At 39.1% G+C, this 19,660-nt stretch overlaps 1 protein-coding gene across 3 annotated transcripts in view; it reads left to right on the top strand.

Moving 5' to 3' along the window:
• The window catches only part of OSBPL1A (oxysterol binding protein like 1A), a 265,761-nt gene that overhangs the window by 34,715 nt on the left and 211,386 nt on the right, over positions 1-19,660 (top strand). For all 3 annotated transcript variants that reach the window (XM_078435369.2, XM_078435368.2, XM_078435370.2), the window contains exons 2-4: positions 7,147-7,269; positions 14,542-14,627; positions 15,918-15,992. In XM_078435369.2, coding sequence (XP_078291495.1) covers positions 7,149-7,269; positions 14,542-14,627; positions 15,918-15,992 — 282 coding nt within the window. In that variant the 5' untranslated portion in view covers positions 7,147-7,148. The remainder of the gene's footprint in view (positions 1-7,146; positions 7,270-14,541; positions 14,628-15,917; positions 15,993-19,660) is intronic.

Raw genomic sequence — 19,660 nt, 5'->3', positions numbered from 1 at the left:
TTAAATGTGTAGACTGCTTTGGGTAGTGTAGTCATTTTAACAACATTGCTCTCCTGGGGCGCCTGGGTGGCTTAGTCAGTTGAGCATCTGACTCTTGATGGCAGCACAGGTCATGATCCTGGGGTCACGGGATTGAGCCCTATGTTGGACTCTGCACTGAGTCTGGAGCCTGCTTAGGATTCTAAGTAAAAACAAAAAACAACAAAAAACCGTATTCTCCCAACCCATGATCATGAAATATCTTTCCATTTGGTTTTGTTATATTCAATTTCTTTCATCGGTGTTTTATAGTTTTCAGACTATAGCTCTTTCATGTTCTTGGTTAAGTGCATTCCTAGATATTTTTAAATTCTTGTTGAAATTGTAAATGAGATTGTTAATTTCACTTTCTGCTACTTCATTATTAGTGTATAGAATTTCAATGAATTTCTGTATATTTATTTTGTATCCTGCAATTTTGCTGAATTCATTTATAAGTTCTGGTAGTTTTTTGGTGGAGTCTTTAGGGTTTTCTATATATAGTATCACATCATCTGCAAATAGTGAAAGTTTTACTTCCTTACAAATTTGGATGCCTCTTATTTCTCTTTATTGTCTGATTGCTGTTGCTAGGACTTCCACTACTATGTTGAATACAAGTGGTAAGAGTTGATATCCTTGTCTTGTTCCTGATCTGAGAAGAAAAGCTCTGTTTTTCACCACTATGATGTTGGCTGTGGGTTTTTCATATATGGCCTTTATTATGTTGAGGTGTATTCCCTCTAAACCTACTTTGTTGAGGACTTTTGTCAAGAAAGGGGGTCATACTCGGGGCGCCTGGGTGGCGCAGTCGGTTAAGTGTCCGACTTCAGCCAGGTCACGATCTCGCGGTCCGTGAGTTCGAGCCCCACGTCAGGCTCTGGGCTGATGGCTCGGAGCCTGGAGCCTGTTTCTGATTCTGTGTCTCCCTCTCTCTCTGCCCCTCCCCCGTTCATGCTATGTCTCTCTCTGTCCCAAAAATAAATAAAAAACGTTGAAAAAAAAAGAAAAAGAAAGGGGGTCATACTTTGTTAAATGTTTTTTTCTACATATAGTGAAAGAATAAAAACCGTATGATCACTTCTCTTGTTGATGTATCATGTTGATTGATTTCTGAATATTGAACTACCCTTGCATCCCAGGAGTAAATCCCATTTGATTGTGATGTGTGTTTTGTTTTGTTTTGTTTTGTTTTTTGATGTATTGTTGGATTTGGTTTGCTAATACTTCATTGAGGATTTTTGCATCTGTGTTCACCAGAGAGATTGGCCTATAGTGTTCTCTCTCTCTCTTTTTTTTTTTTTTTTTTTGTAGTGTCTTTATCTGATTTTTGGTATTGGGGTAATGCTGACCTCATAGAATGAACTTGGAAGCTTTCCTTACTCTTTTGTTTTTTGGAATAGTTTGGGAATAGGGATTATCATTTCTTGAAATGTTTCGTAGAATTCATTCTGTGAAGCCATCTGGTCCTGGACTTTTGCTTTGGGAAATTTTTTGATTACTGATTCAATTTCCTTGCTGATAATTGGTCTGTTCAAATTTTTTGTTTCTTCTTGATTCAGTTTTGGGAGGTTACATGTTTCTAGGAATTTATCCATTTCTTCTGTCCAATATGTTAGCACTAATTTTTCACAATAATTTCTTACAATCCTTTGTAATTTTGTGATGTTATTTCTCCTCTTTATGATTTTGAGTTATCTTTTTTTTTTTTTTTTTTTGAGTCTTGCTAAAGATTGATCCTTAATTTTTTTTTAATGTTTGTTTTTGAGAGAGACAAAGCATAAGTGGGGGAAGGGGCAGAGAGAGAGGGGGAGACACAGAATCCAAAGCAGTCTTCAGGCTCTGAGCTGTCAGCACAGAGCCTGATGTGGGGCTTGAACCCATCAACCATGGGATCATGACCTGAGCTGAAGTCAGACGCTTAACTGACTGAGCCACCCAGGTGCCCCAAGATTGATCTTTTAAAAGAACTAGCTCCTGGTTTCTTTGATATTTTTTGCTATTATTCTTAATACTCAAATATATTTTTTCTGCAGTTTTGTATTTTAATATAGTATCTTGGTTTTGTTTCAGAATACAATGTTATTCTCCAAAGATTAGGTTTTATTTAACTTACTCTCTGAACTTTTTTTCAAGTTGCTTTTTTTTTACCCCCTGTTTGGTTTTTAGACTCTCATGTTTTAGAGCTTTTATTCAGATGTCTTGTCGCCCTTAGCTATTGGCATTTAAGAATGAGGAACTTGAAAGCTGACTGGAAATTGAGAAAGTAGGGGAGCCTTGTTAACTGCCATTTTTACTAAGATTCATCTGGCTTAGCTTCTTGTTGGGAGCTGCTGGTGTCCTCTTGGAATGTGTTATCCTTTAGGGACTGTCACCAGCTTAGTCTCCTCCCAGTGGGTGGAGCCTGGCTTGTCAGCATTAGGAATGCTGATTAAGAAAGAGAGCTGGAAGTCATGCTGTTCACTGTACATAGGCTGCTACTTTTTGAAACCGTCCTCCGACGGTCTTCCATCCTCTAGTCTGTAGAGCATTTCTTTTAGCCTTAGAGGATTTATTTAACCAGTTGCCTATTGATGGACGTGGACTTCTTAATACCTTTTTCACTACTGTAAATAAAGCAATCCTTATGTGCTTATGAAATAATCTTCTGTAAGTATTTCTATAGCATAGATTCCTAGAAGTAGAATTGCCCTGGGAAAGGAAATGGTGTATGTGTATTTTTTAAAATATTTTTTAAATTGTAAAATATGCATAAGATATAATTTACCATCTTAAAAATGTTTGTGGTATTAAATACATAAATATGTGCTACCATCACCATCATCCATCGTGAGAACTTTTCTTATAAAACTGAAACTCTGTACCCAATAAATCCCCATTCTCCTCTCCCCCAAGCCCTTGGCCACTACCATTCCGTTTTCTTTCTCTTTTGACTACTGTGCTCAAAGTACTTCATAAAAGTGGAATCATACAGTATTTGTCTTTCTGTGACTGGCTTATTTCCCTTAGCATAATGTCCTCATGGTTCATTCATGTAGCATATTGCAACAACGTCTTTCTTTTTAAAGATTGAAAAATACTCCATTGTACCTATATACCACATTTTGCTTAACTGTTCATCTCCTGGTGGACACTTGTATAGCTTCCATGTTTTAGCTATTATGAGTAATGCAGCTCTGAACACAGATGTACAAATACCTCTTTGAGACCCCCACTTTCAGTTCTTTTGGGTGTATACCCAGAAGTGGAATTGCCAGATTATAGGGTAGTTCTGGTTTTAATTTTTTGCGGAATTGCTAATCTGTTTTACACAATGGCTGTACCATTTTACATTCCTGCCAACAGTGCACAGGATTCTAATTTCTCCACATCCTTGACAACACTTGTTTTCTGTTTGTTTGTTTGTTTTTTTCCCCATAGTAGTCTTCTTATTGGGTGTGAGATGGTAGCTCATTGTAGTTTTGATTTGCCTTTTCCTAATGATCAGTAATGGGAAACAACTTTTCATGTCCTTATTGACCATGTGTATATTTGTAGAAATGTCTATTCAAGTACTTTGTTTTTGAGCTGGGTTTTGTTTGAGTTTTAGGAGTTCTCTGTGTATTTTGGTTATTAATCCCTTATCAGATATGATTTGCAAATATTTTCTCTGATCTTGTGGTTTGTGTTTTAACTCTGCTAGTAGCTTTTGATGCACAGAATTTAAAAATTCTTATAATGTCCACTTTGTCTATTTTTTCTTTTGTTACCCATGCCTTTGTTCTATCCAAGAAATCATTGCCAAAACCAATGTCATGAAGCATTTGCCCTGTGTTTTCTTCTAAGACTTTCATTGTTTTATGTTTTGCATTTAGATCTTTGATCCAATTTGAATTAGTTTTTAAATATGATGTTAGGTAAAAGTTCAACTTTGTTCTTTTCCATGTGGATTTTCAGTTTTCCCAGCACCATTTGTTGACAAGACTGTTGAATCATGTCGTCAGTCTTGTAAAGAATCATTGACCATATACACAAGGGTTTATTTGGCTTCCCTGTTCTATTCCATTGTTCTGTATGTCTGTCTTTATGCTAGTACCACAGTGTTTGATGACGTTAGCTTTGTTATAAGTTTTGAAATCCAGAAGCGTAAGTCCTCCAGCATTGCCTCCTTTTTGAAGATTGTTTTGGCTATTTAGAATTCCTTGAAATTTCATTTTTTTAAATACTGAAATATTTAAAGTATTCTCCTTTCTGTAGATTCTGTAGTTATTTTTTGGGGATTAGGGTTACCATGGAGATTACATTTATCATCCTAAAGTTATAACACTAATTTGGGTTTATACTAGTTTAACTTAAATCACACACACACACACACACACACACACACACACACACCTCTACCTTGCTCCTTTATGCTCTGTTCCCACTCCTTTTGGCTACTGATGTCACAGAATTACATCTTTGTACACTCTGTACCCAAAACAAAAATAATTCTTTTAAATGTGTTAGTCCCTTAAATTATGTAGAAAATAAGATTTGGAGTTAGAAGACAAAATTATATTTTTAATCCAATATTTTTTTCTTTAAATGCGTTACTCTTATATCATGTAGAAAACAAGAAGTACAGCTATAAACCATTGTTAAAATAACACTAGCTTTTGTAATTGTGCATGTGTTTGCCTTTATCAAGATGTTTATTTCTCCACATAGCTTTGAGTTACTGTCTAGGGTGCTTTTATTTTACCTTGTAAGACTCTGTTGAGCATTTCTTGAAAGGCAGGTCTAGTGGTAATGAACTGCCTCGGCTTTTATTTTTCTGGGATGTCTTAATTTCTCTCTTACTTTTGAAAGGCAGTTTTGCCAGATACAGGATAGTTTTTCTTTCAGCACTTTGAATATATTTGCATACTGCTCTCTGTCCTCCAAAGTTTCTGATGGGAAATCTGCCAGTCTTCCTACCCTGGATCCCTTGTATGTGATGATTTAGCTTCTTTCCTGCTATCAAGATTTTCTGTTTTGAAAGTTGGATTATGTAGCATATCTCTTTGAGTTCCCCTTACTTAGAGTTCATTGACCTTCTTGGATGTTTATATTCATGTTTTTTCCTCAAATTTGGGAAGTATTCAGCTATTATTTCTCCAATTGCTCAACCCTCGTTCTCCCACTTCTAAGACTTTCATGATGCATGTTGATCTGTTGGTGTCCTACAGGTCTCTTAAGCTATGTTTGGTTTTCAGTTTTTTTTTTTCTTTCTGTTCCCCAGACTCAGTAATTTCTGTGTCCTATCTTTCAAGTTTTCTGAGTGTTCTGCCTATACAAATCAGCTTTTGAATCTCTCAAGTGAATTTTTTGTTATTGTACTTTTCAGTTCAAGAATTTCGTCTTTGTTTCTTTTTAGGTTTTTTTTGGTCTTTATTCATATTTTCATTTTGTTTATGCATTTTGTCTTTCACCATCTCTTCCTTTAGGTCTTTGAATGTCTTTTTGATGCCTTTGTCTAGTATATTTGCCATCAGATCTTCAGGGACTGTTTCTATTGATTTGTTTTTCCCTTTGGGCTCTACTTTTCTGTTTCTTTGTATGCCTTGTAACTTTTTTAATTATCGAAAACTGGACATTTGAATCTAACGTACTAACTCTAGATAGCAAATTCTCCTCCTTCCTCGAGTTTTCTAATATGTTATTTTTCTTGGATTATTGTAGGCTGTGCTGAGGTCAGCCTTAGCTGTAAACTTAAGGTCTTCTCAGGTCTTCTTTTGGTGGTCGTGAGCAGTCATGTTTTAATTTTCTCCATAAATGCTGTTGTTTTTCAGTGTCCTAGTCTTTAGTGTCTGGCTCTTACGTGGGGGCGGGGGGAAGAATGGAGAAATGAAGGCGGGTGCGGGGCAGGGGGGGGGTGGGGTGGGGGGGACAAAAATGAATGCTGGTCCTTTAAATCTCCTGGAAGTTCAGTCTGCTGGAGGGGCTTAAAGCAGTGAGAGGTGGTGCATGCAAGTGTGTCTACTTGCTTCCTTGTCTGCATCTCTGATCAGAAGCAGCAGTGTATCAGAGCTCAGCTCTCCAATATTTGGAGTACGGGGATCTTTTTGTTCACCCTGGTTCCTGTAAGCCATTCCAGGAATGCATGCACTGGGGGAATTTCGGGGTGGAGATGGGTAGCTGCTGCCTTGCTAAGAGCTTAAATTGACATAAATTAACCACAGTTCCCTTCCAAGCTTTCCCTGGTGGTTGTAAGCCTTCAGAAGATCCTAGAGTTCCAAAACCGTTATATCAGGCAGGTTCTGCCAGTACAGTTGTTATCTAGGTGGGGAGACAGACAGATTGCTGGTGTTTCCATACTCTAGTCATTTTAGTAGAATCTTCCCCCAAGTGTATGTGTATTTTGAAATTTACTTGATATTGACAAGTGGTGCTTATATCCTGTCCATGACAGTATTAGGCATGTTTCATCTTTTTTTTTTTTTAATTGAATTATAGTTGACATGCAATGTTGCATTAGTTTCAGGTGTATAACCTTTTTTATTTAATCTTGTAGGCAAAAAATTGTTTTATTTGCATTTATTAGTAAGAAAGAAATTTATATTTTGTGAATTGCTACTTATTTTGACAAATGGCTTGAATTTGGTTGTAGTGCTCTATATTTTGAAGCTTAGTAAAATATGAAAGAGGAAACAAAGGAATTGTAAGTATGGTCACTCCAGGATTTTTATCTGTAATTTGATTTTTTCCTATTCAGGATGTTTTGCACAAGTTTTAAATGTGTTAATGTTTCAGCCTTATGATATTTTTATTGTAATGACCACATTTTAATTTTATATCTAGTTATATAATGTTTGTGTTAACCATTTGCAAAATATTTCATACCTTTAAGAGCATTCTGTCAAATATGATATAACAGCTCATGAGGTTGGTTATTTTGCAGATAAGGAAACTGAGGCTTTGAGAGCTTAAGAAACTTGCCCAAATGTTTAGTGCACTTTTTCAATAATTTAAGGAGTCTGAAGGTCAAGTTCTGGCCCTGCAACTGATTCACTTAGTTCTTACATCGTCCTTATTACTTGTAAAGTGAATTTTTTTTTTTGTATTAGCAGATAGTATACGAAAGGTAATTATATCACTCAATAGTAATATTATTATTTTTAAATCTAGAAATGAATACTGAAGCAGAACAGGAGCTTCTCCATCATGCCAGAAATGGCAATGCTAAAGAAGTTCGACAGTTATTAGAAACCATGGAAAAAAATCAAGTAATTGCTGACATTAATTGCAAAGGTAAGCTTTGAGTGAGTTTTTTTAGCTTTTTCTTGTGAGTATGCACAACTCTGTCATTTATTTAGCACTAATCTTTTTGGTCTTGCTAGAAATAAATTCCCAGATCTTTTTCTAGAAAGAGTCTTCATAAGAGTAGGTAAAAGAGTAGTTTTACCTAGTAGTACCTCGTAGTTCTAAGTCCGAGAAATTGAGATCTCGTCTTAAGGTTTAGGGTCTCTGACAATTTTATCAGCTACAAGAGTGACCCTGAGCCTACAAGATGCACGCTATGATAGGGTATTATGGTTAAATCAATCAGTTTGAGTGTTCAGTGTATGCCCAGAGTCCTGTGAAGTACCTTGCAGGTGGTGTTAGGCAGGATCCCTGGCCTCATTGAGACTAGTGTAGAGGATTAATAGACTAGTCTACACTTCAAAATATGTACCAGAATATGGAACCCCAGGGTGTCATGGGATCCCATAGGAGAGGCCTGTAACTGGACCTAGAAGGATTAGCTTCTTAGAGGAAATGATTCTAAGGTGATCTATAAAGAGTGTGTAGAACTTAACCAGGTGAAAATAGAGAAGAAAAGTGTTCAAGGGAGAAGATACAGCATGTGCCAAGGTCCTGAGGTGAGAGGCAGTCCAGGTGGCAAGGGCCTGCAGGCAGGAAGGGTGAGGCAAGGTACATAGCAGCCAAATCCTAATGCACCTGTGGCAAGGTTGTATGTATTATGCTCAGGTGTGCAGAGAAATAAAATGTATCTTCTAAAATGGCTCTTATATTTCAACTAGCACCTTCTCCTTCTTGGAGTATGGAGGACTAAATAAATATTAATCTTTTGGTTTCTCGATCTTGTAGCTTTTTGATAAATGATTGGTCTTCCAGAGCCTCTCAACTCTCTTTGCCCTGTCTCCCCCAAGCTGGTGTTTAAAAATAAAGATGAGCCTTGTTGTGTGTGTCTATAGCCTTTGATTCCTCAGTGACCCTTGTCTTCCCAGTGCTCCTGAAGCATTTGTAGCTGACCCTTGGGACAAACTCAAACTCGTGTCTCTCCGTGTGTCATACAAGTAGTGAGTGCTCCGTGACTATTACTTTGTGGCCACCTTGCAGGTGGGTGCTGGGATAGGTGGTTGCTAGGATATCTTTCTCTGTCATCCCAGATGCCACTTGCCTGTTCTTGGTGTATCCTTGATTTATCTTGCTTTCTGGGCTCATGAACAGGAGCACCATGTCTCTTCATTTGTGCCTTTCTCACAGTCCTCTGTCCCCGATGCATATTTTATTCTGCTGGGTCACATTCTTCTGTCCTAGAGCAATAAACCTTATGTCTTCACCCATGTTGGGGAAGGATTATTATATTTGCAGCGGAGAGAAAACTATGATCTGAGTTGTCCAGAAAATAGTTGTTTTTGGTATGCTAAAGGAATTGTAAAAATCCTCCTGGTCCTTCAGCAAAGGCTAGTTCTTAATCTTTATCTTGGGATTCTATTTTGAATGCCAGAAACATTCCTGGCATTTGATAATCCTAATGACCCTTTATCTACCCTTTCCATCCTTACCTATATATCCAGGCTACTTGGTGGAAAGTCATCTAATGGGAAATGTAAAACTGTGAAATAGATGTGAATGCTTCTTCAAAATTTCATCATTATTCCTGTCAGTCAGACTTTGTCTTAAGGGCAGTTTTAAAGGATTTATGTAGAAGATGACCTACCAGGTGATGTGCAGTTCACCAGTAGAAGTGAATGGGGGCCAGGGGACTGGATATGAGTAGTGTTTCCCCGTGGGGATAGCCTTGCACCAGGCATTTCTAGGATTTCTTTGCTATCTGATTTGTTTTTCCAAACCCTGAGACATTGAGAAAATGGTAAAATGTACTATAATTCTTTAAGAATTTAAAGCTTAACAATCAACATAGAGATGTTATTGGTTGGAAGGAATTACCGATGTCAAGTTGAAAGTGACAGAAGGAAACAATGGCCTGCAGTTGAAGGTTAAGGCCAATATTTCTAGGATAGGGGGAAAAAGGATCTAATCTGTTTTCCTTATAGCTGTTGTTGTGTGTTTATGGTCCTGTCTATTGCTAATGGTGAGACTTTCTTGCAAAAATTAATGTTTATATGCACAGTATACTTTATGTAAATTCTGAGTGGTGTTATTGGTGGGTGAACTGGGGAGCCCCTGGCTCTGGGATCTCAACACAGTCCATCCCAAAAGGTGTCACGGAATTCAAGGACAGATACGTAACACAGCAGATGAGCTACAAAAGCGGGAAAGTTTATTAAAGCAAAAAAGACAGTCTGGAGATGTGAGAGTGGTGAGCTAGAGGGCGGGAGGGCTGGGAGGGAGGTGCCTGCCCTGGGGGCTGGGTTTCTATCTGTCATTGACAGTTGTTAACTAGGAGGTGGAACATTCGGTACTCAGGCGAGGATTCTAATTAGAAGCAGAGTTTTGTGCCTTTTCTTCTGTATTTGGTCTTAGGTTTCTGGTCAGGGCTCCTGCCTCCTTGGGTCTGTGTGGTTTGACCCGGAGTCTTGTGGAGTGCTGCCAGAACAGGCCTCTGACTTTCCTGATAGCTGCCCATGACTTCTCTCAGCTGGCCTACAGGTATCCTGTTAGAGTAGGCACTTAGCTAGGTTCTAACAGTGTTCTGAGATATAAGTTCTGGAAGCAAAGTTGTAACCGAGGCCCAAGGGTGCCAGAGCCCGTGGCTCTGTGGGGTTCAGGCGCTCACTTCTGACAAAATCCAAAGAGGGAGATGAGTGGTGGTAAAACAAGAAAGGGATTTGTTTCCAGGAGGCCAACACCAGGAGACAGGCTAGTGTCTTTGGCTATCTCCAAAGTGCTGAAAATACTTCTAGGTTTGAATGAGGAAAATGTGGAACAAAGGGTGGTGGGTGCGTGCCGGTGGGCAGTAAAGAATAAAGGTCAGGTGGGATTGTCTTGGGATCAGTCCTGCATTGCATGGGCATGTCTGGGCAGTGCCCCCTTGCTCGAGGGGCTGGTTTTGGTACCCGTTCCAGGATGCTTTGCCTGCTGGGTCTTCTGCCTGAGTTACAAGATAAGCTGGTGAGAAGAACGTAATCGGTTAAGTGCAAAGTGAGGTCAAAACAGGGTCTTTCGAAATAAAAACATATGTTGTCCACGTCTACACGTGATTCTGTAGTGGTGTCCTGTCGCTTTGCTGGAAATTCTGAATGTGAAGTTATGTGAATGTTACCATAGTATCTGCTGGTGTTTCCCAGTGTTTCAGCATTCTATGTAGGGTACAGTCCTTTGTAAATACTCCTCAATTTGACATTTCTTATTTGTTGAACAAAATTTTTCGGATATCCGTGGTAAGTAGTAAAAAGATACTCTTGGGACACCTAGATGGCTCAGTCAGTTAAACCTCCGACATCAGCTCAGGTCATGATCTCACGGTTCGTGGGTTCGAGCCCCGCGTTGGTTCTGGAGCCTGCTTCAGATTCTGTGTCTCCCTCTCTCTTTTCCTCCCCTGCTTGCAGTCTGTCTCTCTCTCTTTCAAAAATGAAGATTAAAAAAATTTAAAAAAAAAATACTCTTTACTGCTAACTTTACTACTACTCTTTACTACTTTTTACTAATAAAGAATGAAGTATTTTAAGAATCATGTAGGATTTTGGAAATTCTGATTTCTTGGAAACCTCAGATGTGAGGAGACCAGTTCAGTTCATGTTAGCTGTTAGGTGTTCGCTGGGGGTGAAAGCAATGTGAATGGCAACACACAGATATAATTAACATTTAGGGGGTGGAATCGGTAGGGCACCCTGAATGTGGGTGTGAAAAGGAGAAAGGGGGCAAGAGTGTTGCTTGTTTATGACCTGAGAAACAAGGTGAATAATGGCAATTCGTTGTGAAAACACACGTGGGAAGGGGTAGAGATAATTTCAGTGACTGTGTAAAGTCGACTCTTGAAGAATGCAGGGTGAAAGGGCACCAACCCCCTGCACAGTAAAAAAAAAAAAAAAAAAAAAAAAAAAAAAATCCACGTAGAACTTTTTTTGACTTCCACCCCCACCCCCCGCAACTTAACTGCTAATAGCCTGCTGCTGTTGACCAGGAAGAAGCCCTGCTGGTAACTCGGTTTACACATATGTTATGTGTTGTGTGTGTGATGTGCTGTATTTTTATAAAAAAGTAAGCCGGAGAAAAATGTTAAAATCATGAGGAAAATACATTTAAAGTGTTTTGTCAACTAAACTCCATATGTGCGTGGACCCACACAGTTCAAAGCCAGTGTTGTCAAGGGTCAACTGTGTACCTATAACAGGGTAAGTTCAGCTTTGTGCTTTTTTTTTTTAAATTTCTTTAAATGTTTATTTTTGAGAAAGACACACAGAGCATGAGTGGGGGAGGGGCAGAGGGAAAGGGACGTAGAATCCGAAGCAGGCTCTAGGCTCCAAGCTGTCAGCATAGAGCCCGACGGGGTGTTTGAACCAATGAAGTGCGAGATCATGACTGAGCTAAAGTTGGATGCTTAACCGACTGAGCCACCCAGGCACCCCTCAGTTTTGTGCCTTTTGAGCACAAAGTATTTTGCATCATCCAAATGGAGGTGTCTCGTAAAGAGATGGAATATGGATTTTGAAGTCCGTACCACAGAAAAAATGAAAGCAGTGGAAGAGGGCCAGGAGATGCCGTTATTGGAGATACCAATAATGAAGGACTAATTGGACAGTGGAGCTTCCAAAGGATCCTTAAAGAAGTGTCGGGGCAACGAGAAACCCTACAGAGTGCAGGGCTGTGGCAGCCGGGAAGGCCTGTGGGCCATACTATCCGATGCTATATGCAGTGACCCGGTGTTGTGATAGCTAAAAAGTGTCCCTGTGACTTGGTGATAGCATTTGTGGATCAAAACTGGAGGACCATTTGAATGACAAGGTGGGAGATGACCCTAGTCTGCCATGGGTAGTGGGGGCTGACAGGAGTAAATGGGGTGGAAAAAGTAAGTGAAGGCAGAGCAGGGAAGGAAGAGTGAGGAGCACGGTAGCTGGTAGGGAGGATGCCATCAGAGGGCTTTTGTTGCTCTTGATTGTAAGAAGAGACCCGAGTGTTTACTTCCTCCTTACTCATAAGTGAGGAGGGAGAGGCGGAAGATAAAGGAGAAAAGTGCCTCAGAAGCAGAAAGGGGTGGAGTCCAGGGCACAAGGTCTGGGTTAGTCTAGGCCTACGGGGGGAAGGATGGAAGAACGCCTGTAGATGGGGGTACGGTGGTACATTTGGCTCCAGGAAGCCCAGGGAATTCCATGAAAACTTTACCCCTCATTGTGAAGCTAAGAGACGGAGGCCCTTTGCTAAGGGGAGTTATTTGGGGAAGAGGCTTGAGAACAGTCGTGACTTGAAGTCGCTGCTGTGGACTGTAGGAGAGCCCCTTGAAGAGGGTATTCTAAAAAGGATTTCCAGGCAGTGTCTAGAGGCTCGCGGAAGTAGGAGATCCGGAGTTTAAGGTGCTGGGAATCTACAGGGTTCTGTTAGTTTTTTTCTCCCACTGTTTAGCAACCTGGTGTGATTCTAGGAAAATCAAGCCAGTGTACTGATCAGGCTTTGGGGTTTTTGTAGGCTACTGCGACAGGATTATTGAGGGGACTGGCAAAGAAGTTAAAGTAAGGGATCAAAATGCTGGATTTGTTAAAGGAAGTAAAGATGGAGGTGTTTACATACATGAGAAGTGATCAAAGGATGAAGGGCTGATTCAGCTGAACAAGTCTGGGAGTACACCTGTGGGAATAAGCTGGAAAGTGGGAGTTGATTAGCTTAGAAATGACAGTGATACCCAGGCCCTGACCCTGGCCCTGGGGGTTAACATCAAGCAGAGGCAAAGTTTGTGGGGAAATGAGGGAGCTGAGAAACAGAGGAGCCGGCATACTGAACAACTAGTAGACACCCCTAGGGCAGTGGCAGGGTTTGCATGGGGAGAAGGACTGTCCCCCAGAGTTACTTGGTGAGGGGCGAGCCAGTGGGAGGCTGGTAGATGACAGCAGAGAAGGTTTTCAGGCTTAATGGTAGAAGTCTCACAAGAGGAGTTGTAACATGAGTGGAGTCCTTGACTACAGACAGCATTGGCTTCTGTCGTGGGAGGACCAGTGAGTGTGGGAATTGGGGGAGGGGAGACTCCACCTGAGGGGTAAAGGAGAGTCCTTGTCATCAGGAAAAGGACATCAGGTTTCACTTAAGGACAGAAGGTAAACATTCCACAAAACAGTCCGTGGCTGTAGGATTCATTGACCGAAATTACAGGTTCCAGAGGGTACACATTTTAGGGGACATCATTGTAGGAGTTTGGGTAAGTGGCACACAAACACAGGACACTGTTGGTGGCAGCAGTCCCTCAGGGAGCTGTCCGAGGCTTGTTCCGGGTACACTGAGGCTGGTGCCTGGGGTTTCTATTGGCTCAAAACCTGAAGTCCAGGAAGCAAGGGCAGCCATTAAACCTTCAGCCCCTCCAGAGGAGTGCCCCACAGGCGACAGCATACTCCTGGGCTTTGGTAGACCCTCCCAAGTGCTGGGCTTTGGAATTTGATAGGCTATATTCCCTTAAGCCTGAGTGGAAATTTTGGTAACCTTTTGGAGCTATTGCTGCTCTAAGCTACAGTGCCCCCCGCCTTTTCTTCCTGAATTGAATTGTATTGTTTTTGTCGCACTCCCTTCTTCTGTACCTCTCCTCATCAGGGATCCGACATTTCATTGCTCTTAATTTTGGTTCTTGTTATTTAGTAGAACTCTACCACTCTGGTAACCCATATCCTCATTACTTGAGATTTTATCTGGAGTCAGGACTCCATTTTATATCACTATCTACAGAGTTAACAATTTTCCAAATGCTACAGAAAAGATTATCAATTCCGTATTTCCATTCACCCTCCTGACAAGGCACAGGTTTTCAAAGAGAGGTGCTTTTTATGAAATGCTGTGCCAAGAGAACCACATCTTTGTTAAATGATGGTAAGATGGTTAGAGACTCAGAACCTTGGAGCCAACTAGAGATTATCTACTTTGAATGTCACCCCCATCGTGTCTCTCCCCACCCTTTTAAGAATGAGGACATTGAGTTAGTGAGTTAGGAAGGTGGCACCAGAATCTGGGGCTTGTGGGTTCTAATCTATTACACTTGTTATGCTTCTGACTACGTCCTGTCTCGTCCCTCGTTTATCAGCAGTGCAATATGAAGGGGAGATTGGCCAATGTATGGAAGTACCTTGGTAAAGAGAAATTTTAGTATAAAATTACCTAAATAACATCTAAAAATGCCTTCTATTTTTCCACTTTTAGGAAGAAGTAAGTCTAATTTGGGGTGGACACCTCTTCATCTGGCATGCTATTTTGGACATAGACAAGTGGTCCAGGATCTGTTAAAGGTATGTATATGGCTCTAATTTTTTTTTTTTTTTTTTGAGAGTGACCATATGCACAAGTGGGGGAGGAGCAGAGGAAGAGGGGGAGAGAGAATCCTTAGCAGGCTTCATGCTCACTGCAGAGCCTGATGCACGGCTCCATCCCACAATCTGAGATCATGACCTGAGCTGAAATCGAGAGTCAGACACTTAACCAACTTAGCCACCCAGGTGCCCCTATGGCTCTAATTTTTAAATGAATAAAATAAATATTGCTGTTACAGAAATTATGAAAGTCTTAGAAAAGCCAACTAACCATAGTGGCTTATTTAAAGCAATAGCTCATCACTAACACACTTAATTGTTCTTTGCTAAGTACATGAATTAGGTTAGCCTGATGATTAAAATTCTGTTTTCTTAGTCATTTGATTTTTCTGTTACTGACTTTTTAAAATTGCAAAAATGGTTGTACGAATTTGAAGATACTATTATTGTTTTTTAATATAACAATTAAAAAATAACCAAAGCACATCTTAAATGATTAAAAAATGTCAGAATCTCTTAATGAGCACCATACGATTTAAGACCTCACAATTTTCAATTCTATGATTTTTTTCACATATTGGTATTTCTGAAATTGTGTCTTCAAATTTAATTAGTAAACTGTACATTTAAATAGTGGTATCTTTTTCTTCCTGAGAACTTACTAAATTGGTGGAGAAAATGTGGTATTTTCTTTAATATTTATTTATTTTGAGAGAGCATGCATGCATGAGCAGGAGAGGGGAAGAGAGAGAGGGAGAGAGAGAGAGTATCCCAAGCTGGCTCCATGCACGGAGCCTGACGAGGGGCTCGATCTCATAAATGTGAGATCACGACATGAGCTGAAATCAAGAGACAGATGCCTAATCCACTGAGCCACTCAGGTGCCCCCAAAATGTCGTGTTTCATTCAGACAGTTCTTTTTTAATATTTGGGTTTCTAAAGTAGAGTGAAAGTCTATAGATTTTTAAAGAAAAGTAAACTTTTTACTCTTCTACCTATCATGTAGACTTTTACCTTTCAGGAAGCTTTATTGTTTTACTGTGAATTAAATTGAATTTTAGTGGTGACAACCAATCAATATTAATTATTTTAATTTTGAAGTATTTAATATATTTTGGGGGCTACTGGCGTGCTCAGCATGCAACTCTTGATCTCAAGTTTATAAGTTTGTCCACGTTGGGTGTAGAGATTACTTAAAAGTCTTTGAAAAAGAAATATTTAATATTTCTTGACACGTGGAAGATATCTAACATTTTCACGTTTGTTCAGGCTGGTGCAGAAGTGAATGTATTGAATGACATGGGAGACACGCCACTTCATCGAGCTGCCTTTACAGGACGAAAGGTGAGAACATTCCATGTTCAGTGTTTGCAAGTGGAATATTTGGAGGGGCAGTCGCCTATGTTTTTTATGGCTCTGAATAGCAACTGAGAAAAGCCACAACAGATACATAAACCAGCACTTTGGGTCACAAGGTCACAAGCTCTTAGAATGAAAAGTGAGGTCAGGTTACTTCCACTCTGGCCTCCTGACAGGGACTCCTTCTGTCCCCACTCGTGTCCTTTGGGATGGGGAACTCCTGATTGTTCCTTTTTAAAAAAAAAACAAAAAAACGCTTCATTGAGGTATAATTTTATGGTGCATGAAACTCACCTACTGTAAGCGCGCATTTCAGTGATTCTTGGTACCTTTACACAGTTGTCCGGCCATCCCTACAGTCCAGTTTTAGAACATTTCCATCAGCTCAGAAAGTTTCCTCATGCCTGTTTGTGTTCATTCCCTGCTGCTCTCCCATGCCTCAGGCTACCGCCGATTGGCTTTCTATCTCTAGGATGTTGGTCTTTTCTAGAAATTTCTTTTCTAGAAATTTCTTATAGATGAAATCATACAAGCTTTGTGTCTGTCTTCTGTAATTTAGCATGATATTACTGAAGTTTATCAATGCTGTAGCATTCATGTATCAGTAATTTCCTTTTTATGGCAGAAGAACATACCATTTTATGGCTATGCCACATTCTTTAATCTTTTAACTGTTTACTGACAGGACTCTCTTCCTATTGTATTGCCTTGGCACCCTTGTGGAAATGAATTGATCATAAATGTGAGGTTTATTTCTAGACTTTCTATTCTGTTTCTTTGATCTATGTCTATCATTACATCAGTACTACACCACCTTTATTGCAGTAGCTTTATAATTAAATTTTGATATTGGGTAGTCTGAGTTTTCCAACAGTGACTTACATTATTTTGGCTATTTTCAGTCAAAAGTTTGTTTTTCCATATAAATTTTAGGGTCATATTCTACAAAAACACCTGTTGGAAATTTGAGGTTGTCTTATCTAGAATCTCAGGCCCATTTGGGAAGAATGGCCACTTTAACAATATTGAGTCTTTCAATCCATGAATGTGAAATGCCTGTCCCTTTATTTAGATCCTTAATTTCTCTTGGCAGTGTTTTGAAATTTTCAATGTACAGATCTTATTCTCCTGTTAAATTGTTTTCTAGGCATTGTATTCTTTTTGATGCTATTTTCAATGGAATTTTTCTTTTAATTTCCTTTTCTGATTCCTTGTTGCAACTATATAGAAAGACAAGTTGATTTTTTTGTTGTTGATCTGTGTCCTGTGTACTTGCTGAGCTCATTTATTCTAGTAGATTTTTTATAAATTCCATAGCATTGTCTACACTGGATCTTATCTGCAAATAAAGACAAATGTACTTCTTCCTTTCCAGCTGGATACTTTCCCCCACCACAACCTCTACCCTTTACTTTGCTAGATCCTAGTATACTATTGAATAAATATGTTGAGAGCAGAAATCCTTGTTTTTTGATCCTGGGGAATAGCATCTAGTCTTTTACCAGTAAGTATGGTGTTTGTAAGTTTTTCCTAGCTATTTATTAGGTTGAGGAAGTGTTACTCTATTCCTGGTTCTTGAAAGTTTTTATCATGAATATATGTCAAATGCTATTCGTCTGTCTTTTGAGATGATCATGTGACTTTTTCATTAGTCTATTGTGGCATATTACATTAATTGATTTGGGGATATTAAACATTCCTGTGTAAATCTTCATATTGGACAATAATTGTTCTTGTGTGTTACTGGATTGTTTGCTAATACTTTCAGGATTTTTTTGGGTCTGTATTCATGACAGATCCTGCTCTATAGTACTGTTTTCTTGAAATGTGTTTATTTGGCTTTGGTAACAGGGTAATACTGGCCTTATAGAAGGGAAATGGAACATGTTCTTTTCTCCTGTTTTCTGAAATAGTTTGTGAAGGATTGGCTTTACTACTTCTTTAAATATTTGATAGAATTCACCAGGTAAGCCATCTGTGCTTGGACTTTCTGTGTGGGAAGATTTTAAATTACTGAAACAACTTAATTACTTTATGTAGATCTGTTCCAATTTTCTTTTTCTTACTGAATCCGTTTTCGTTATTTTGTCTTTCTGGGTATTTTTCCATTTCACCTAAATTGTCTAATTAGCTGGCATAAAGTTGTTAATAATATTCTCCCATTGTTTTCATATCTGTTGGATTGGTAATGATAGCCCTTATTTCATTTGTGTTTGCTAATTTGTGGATTTTTCCACTGGTTAATTTGGCTAAAGATTTGTCAATTTTCTTTTAAAAAAAATTTTTTTTAAATATTTATTTTTGAGCGAGTGAGACAGAGCATGAGCAGAGGTGGGTAGAGAGAAAGGGAGACACAGAATCTGAAGCAGGCTCCAGGTTCTGAGCTGTCAGCACAGAGCCTGACGCGGGGCTCGAACCCATGAGCTGTGAGATCATGACCTGAGCCGAAGTCAGATGCTCAACCGACTGAGCCACTGAGGTGTCCCACTTTGTTCTTTTCTAGTACAGGCACTTAAAGCTATAAATTTTCATTTTAGCTGATACAATACATTTTGACATGTTTTTGTTTATTTTAAGATACTTTATAATTTTTTTGTGATTTCTTCTTTGCCCATAGATTTAGAACTATGTCTGCCACATATTTGTAATTTTCCAGATTTCTCCCATCACTGATTTCTAATTTAATTTCTCTTATAATCATATAACATACTTTGAATTATTTATTGAAGAATATAACATTCTTTTAAAAGGTATCAGGAATTAATCTGTGATACAACATCTGTCCTGGAGAATGTTCCTTCAGTGCTTGAAAAGAATGTATACTCTGTTGTTTTGGGGGTGGAGTATTCAATAAATGTCCATTGGGTTAGTTAGTAAGGTTGTTCAAATTTTTACCCTTAACTGATTTTGTGTGTTTATCAAGCATTGAGAGTGTGGTATTGAAGTCTAGCTATAGTTCTGTCAGTTTTTGCTTCATGACTTGGGACTCTGTTAGGTCCATATCCAAAATGGGGTTATATGGAATATATGGCATGTATCTTCCTCACATATTGACTTTTTTTATCATTACAAAATGCCTTTGCCTTCAGTAGTATTTCCTGTCCTAAAGTTTATTTTGTTTTATGTTAATACAGCTATTCTAGCTATCTCATGGTTACTGGTTGCATTGTATATCTTTTCCACTCCTTTCATTTTCTACTTCTCTGTATCTTTGAATATAATGTTTCTTGTAGACAGCATACAACTGTGTGAGTTTTTCTTTAGTAGACACACTGTTACATTAGTTTCAGGTGTACAACTTAGCGATTTGACAGGCTTATTGTATATTTTGCTCCGTTCACTGCAAGTGTAGCCACCATCTGTCCCATTACATCACTATTACAATATCGTTGACTATATTCCTTATCCTCTGCTTTTTATTTCAATGACTTACTCATTCCGTAACTGGAGGCCTGTATCTCCCTCTCCCTTTCACCCATTTTACCCACCCCCTTCCCGCCTCCCCTCTGGCAGCCATCAGTTCTCTGTATTTATAATTCTGATGCTGATTTTTGTTCATTCATTTTTTAAGACTCCATTTATGAGTATTTGTCTTTCTCAGTCTGATTTATTTCACTTAGCATAATACCCTCCAGCCCCAACGATGTTGTCTC

This window comes from Panthera onca, chromosome D3 (assembly GCF_046562875.1).
Source record: "Panthera onca isolate mPanOnc1 chromosome D3, mPanOnc1 haplotype 2, whole genome shotgun sequence".
Classification (NCBI taxonomy): domain Eukaryota; kingdom Metazoa; phylum Chordata; class Mammalia; order Carnivora; family Felidae; genus Panthera; species Panthera onca.
Note: the sequence above shows the minus strand (reverse complement) of the source record. Positions and strands in the feature narration are given on the sequence as shown.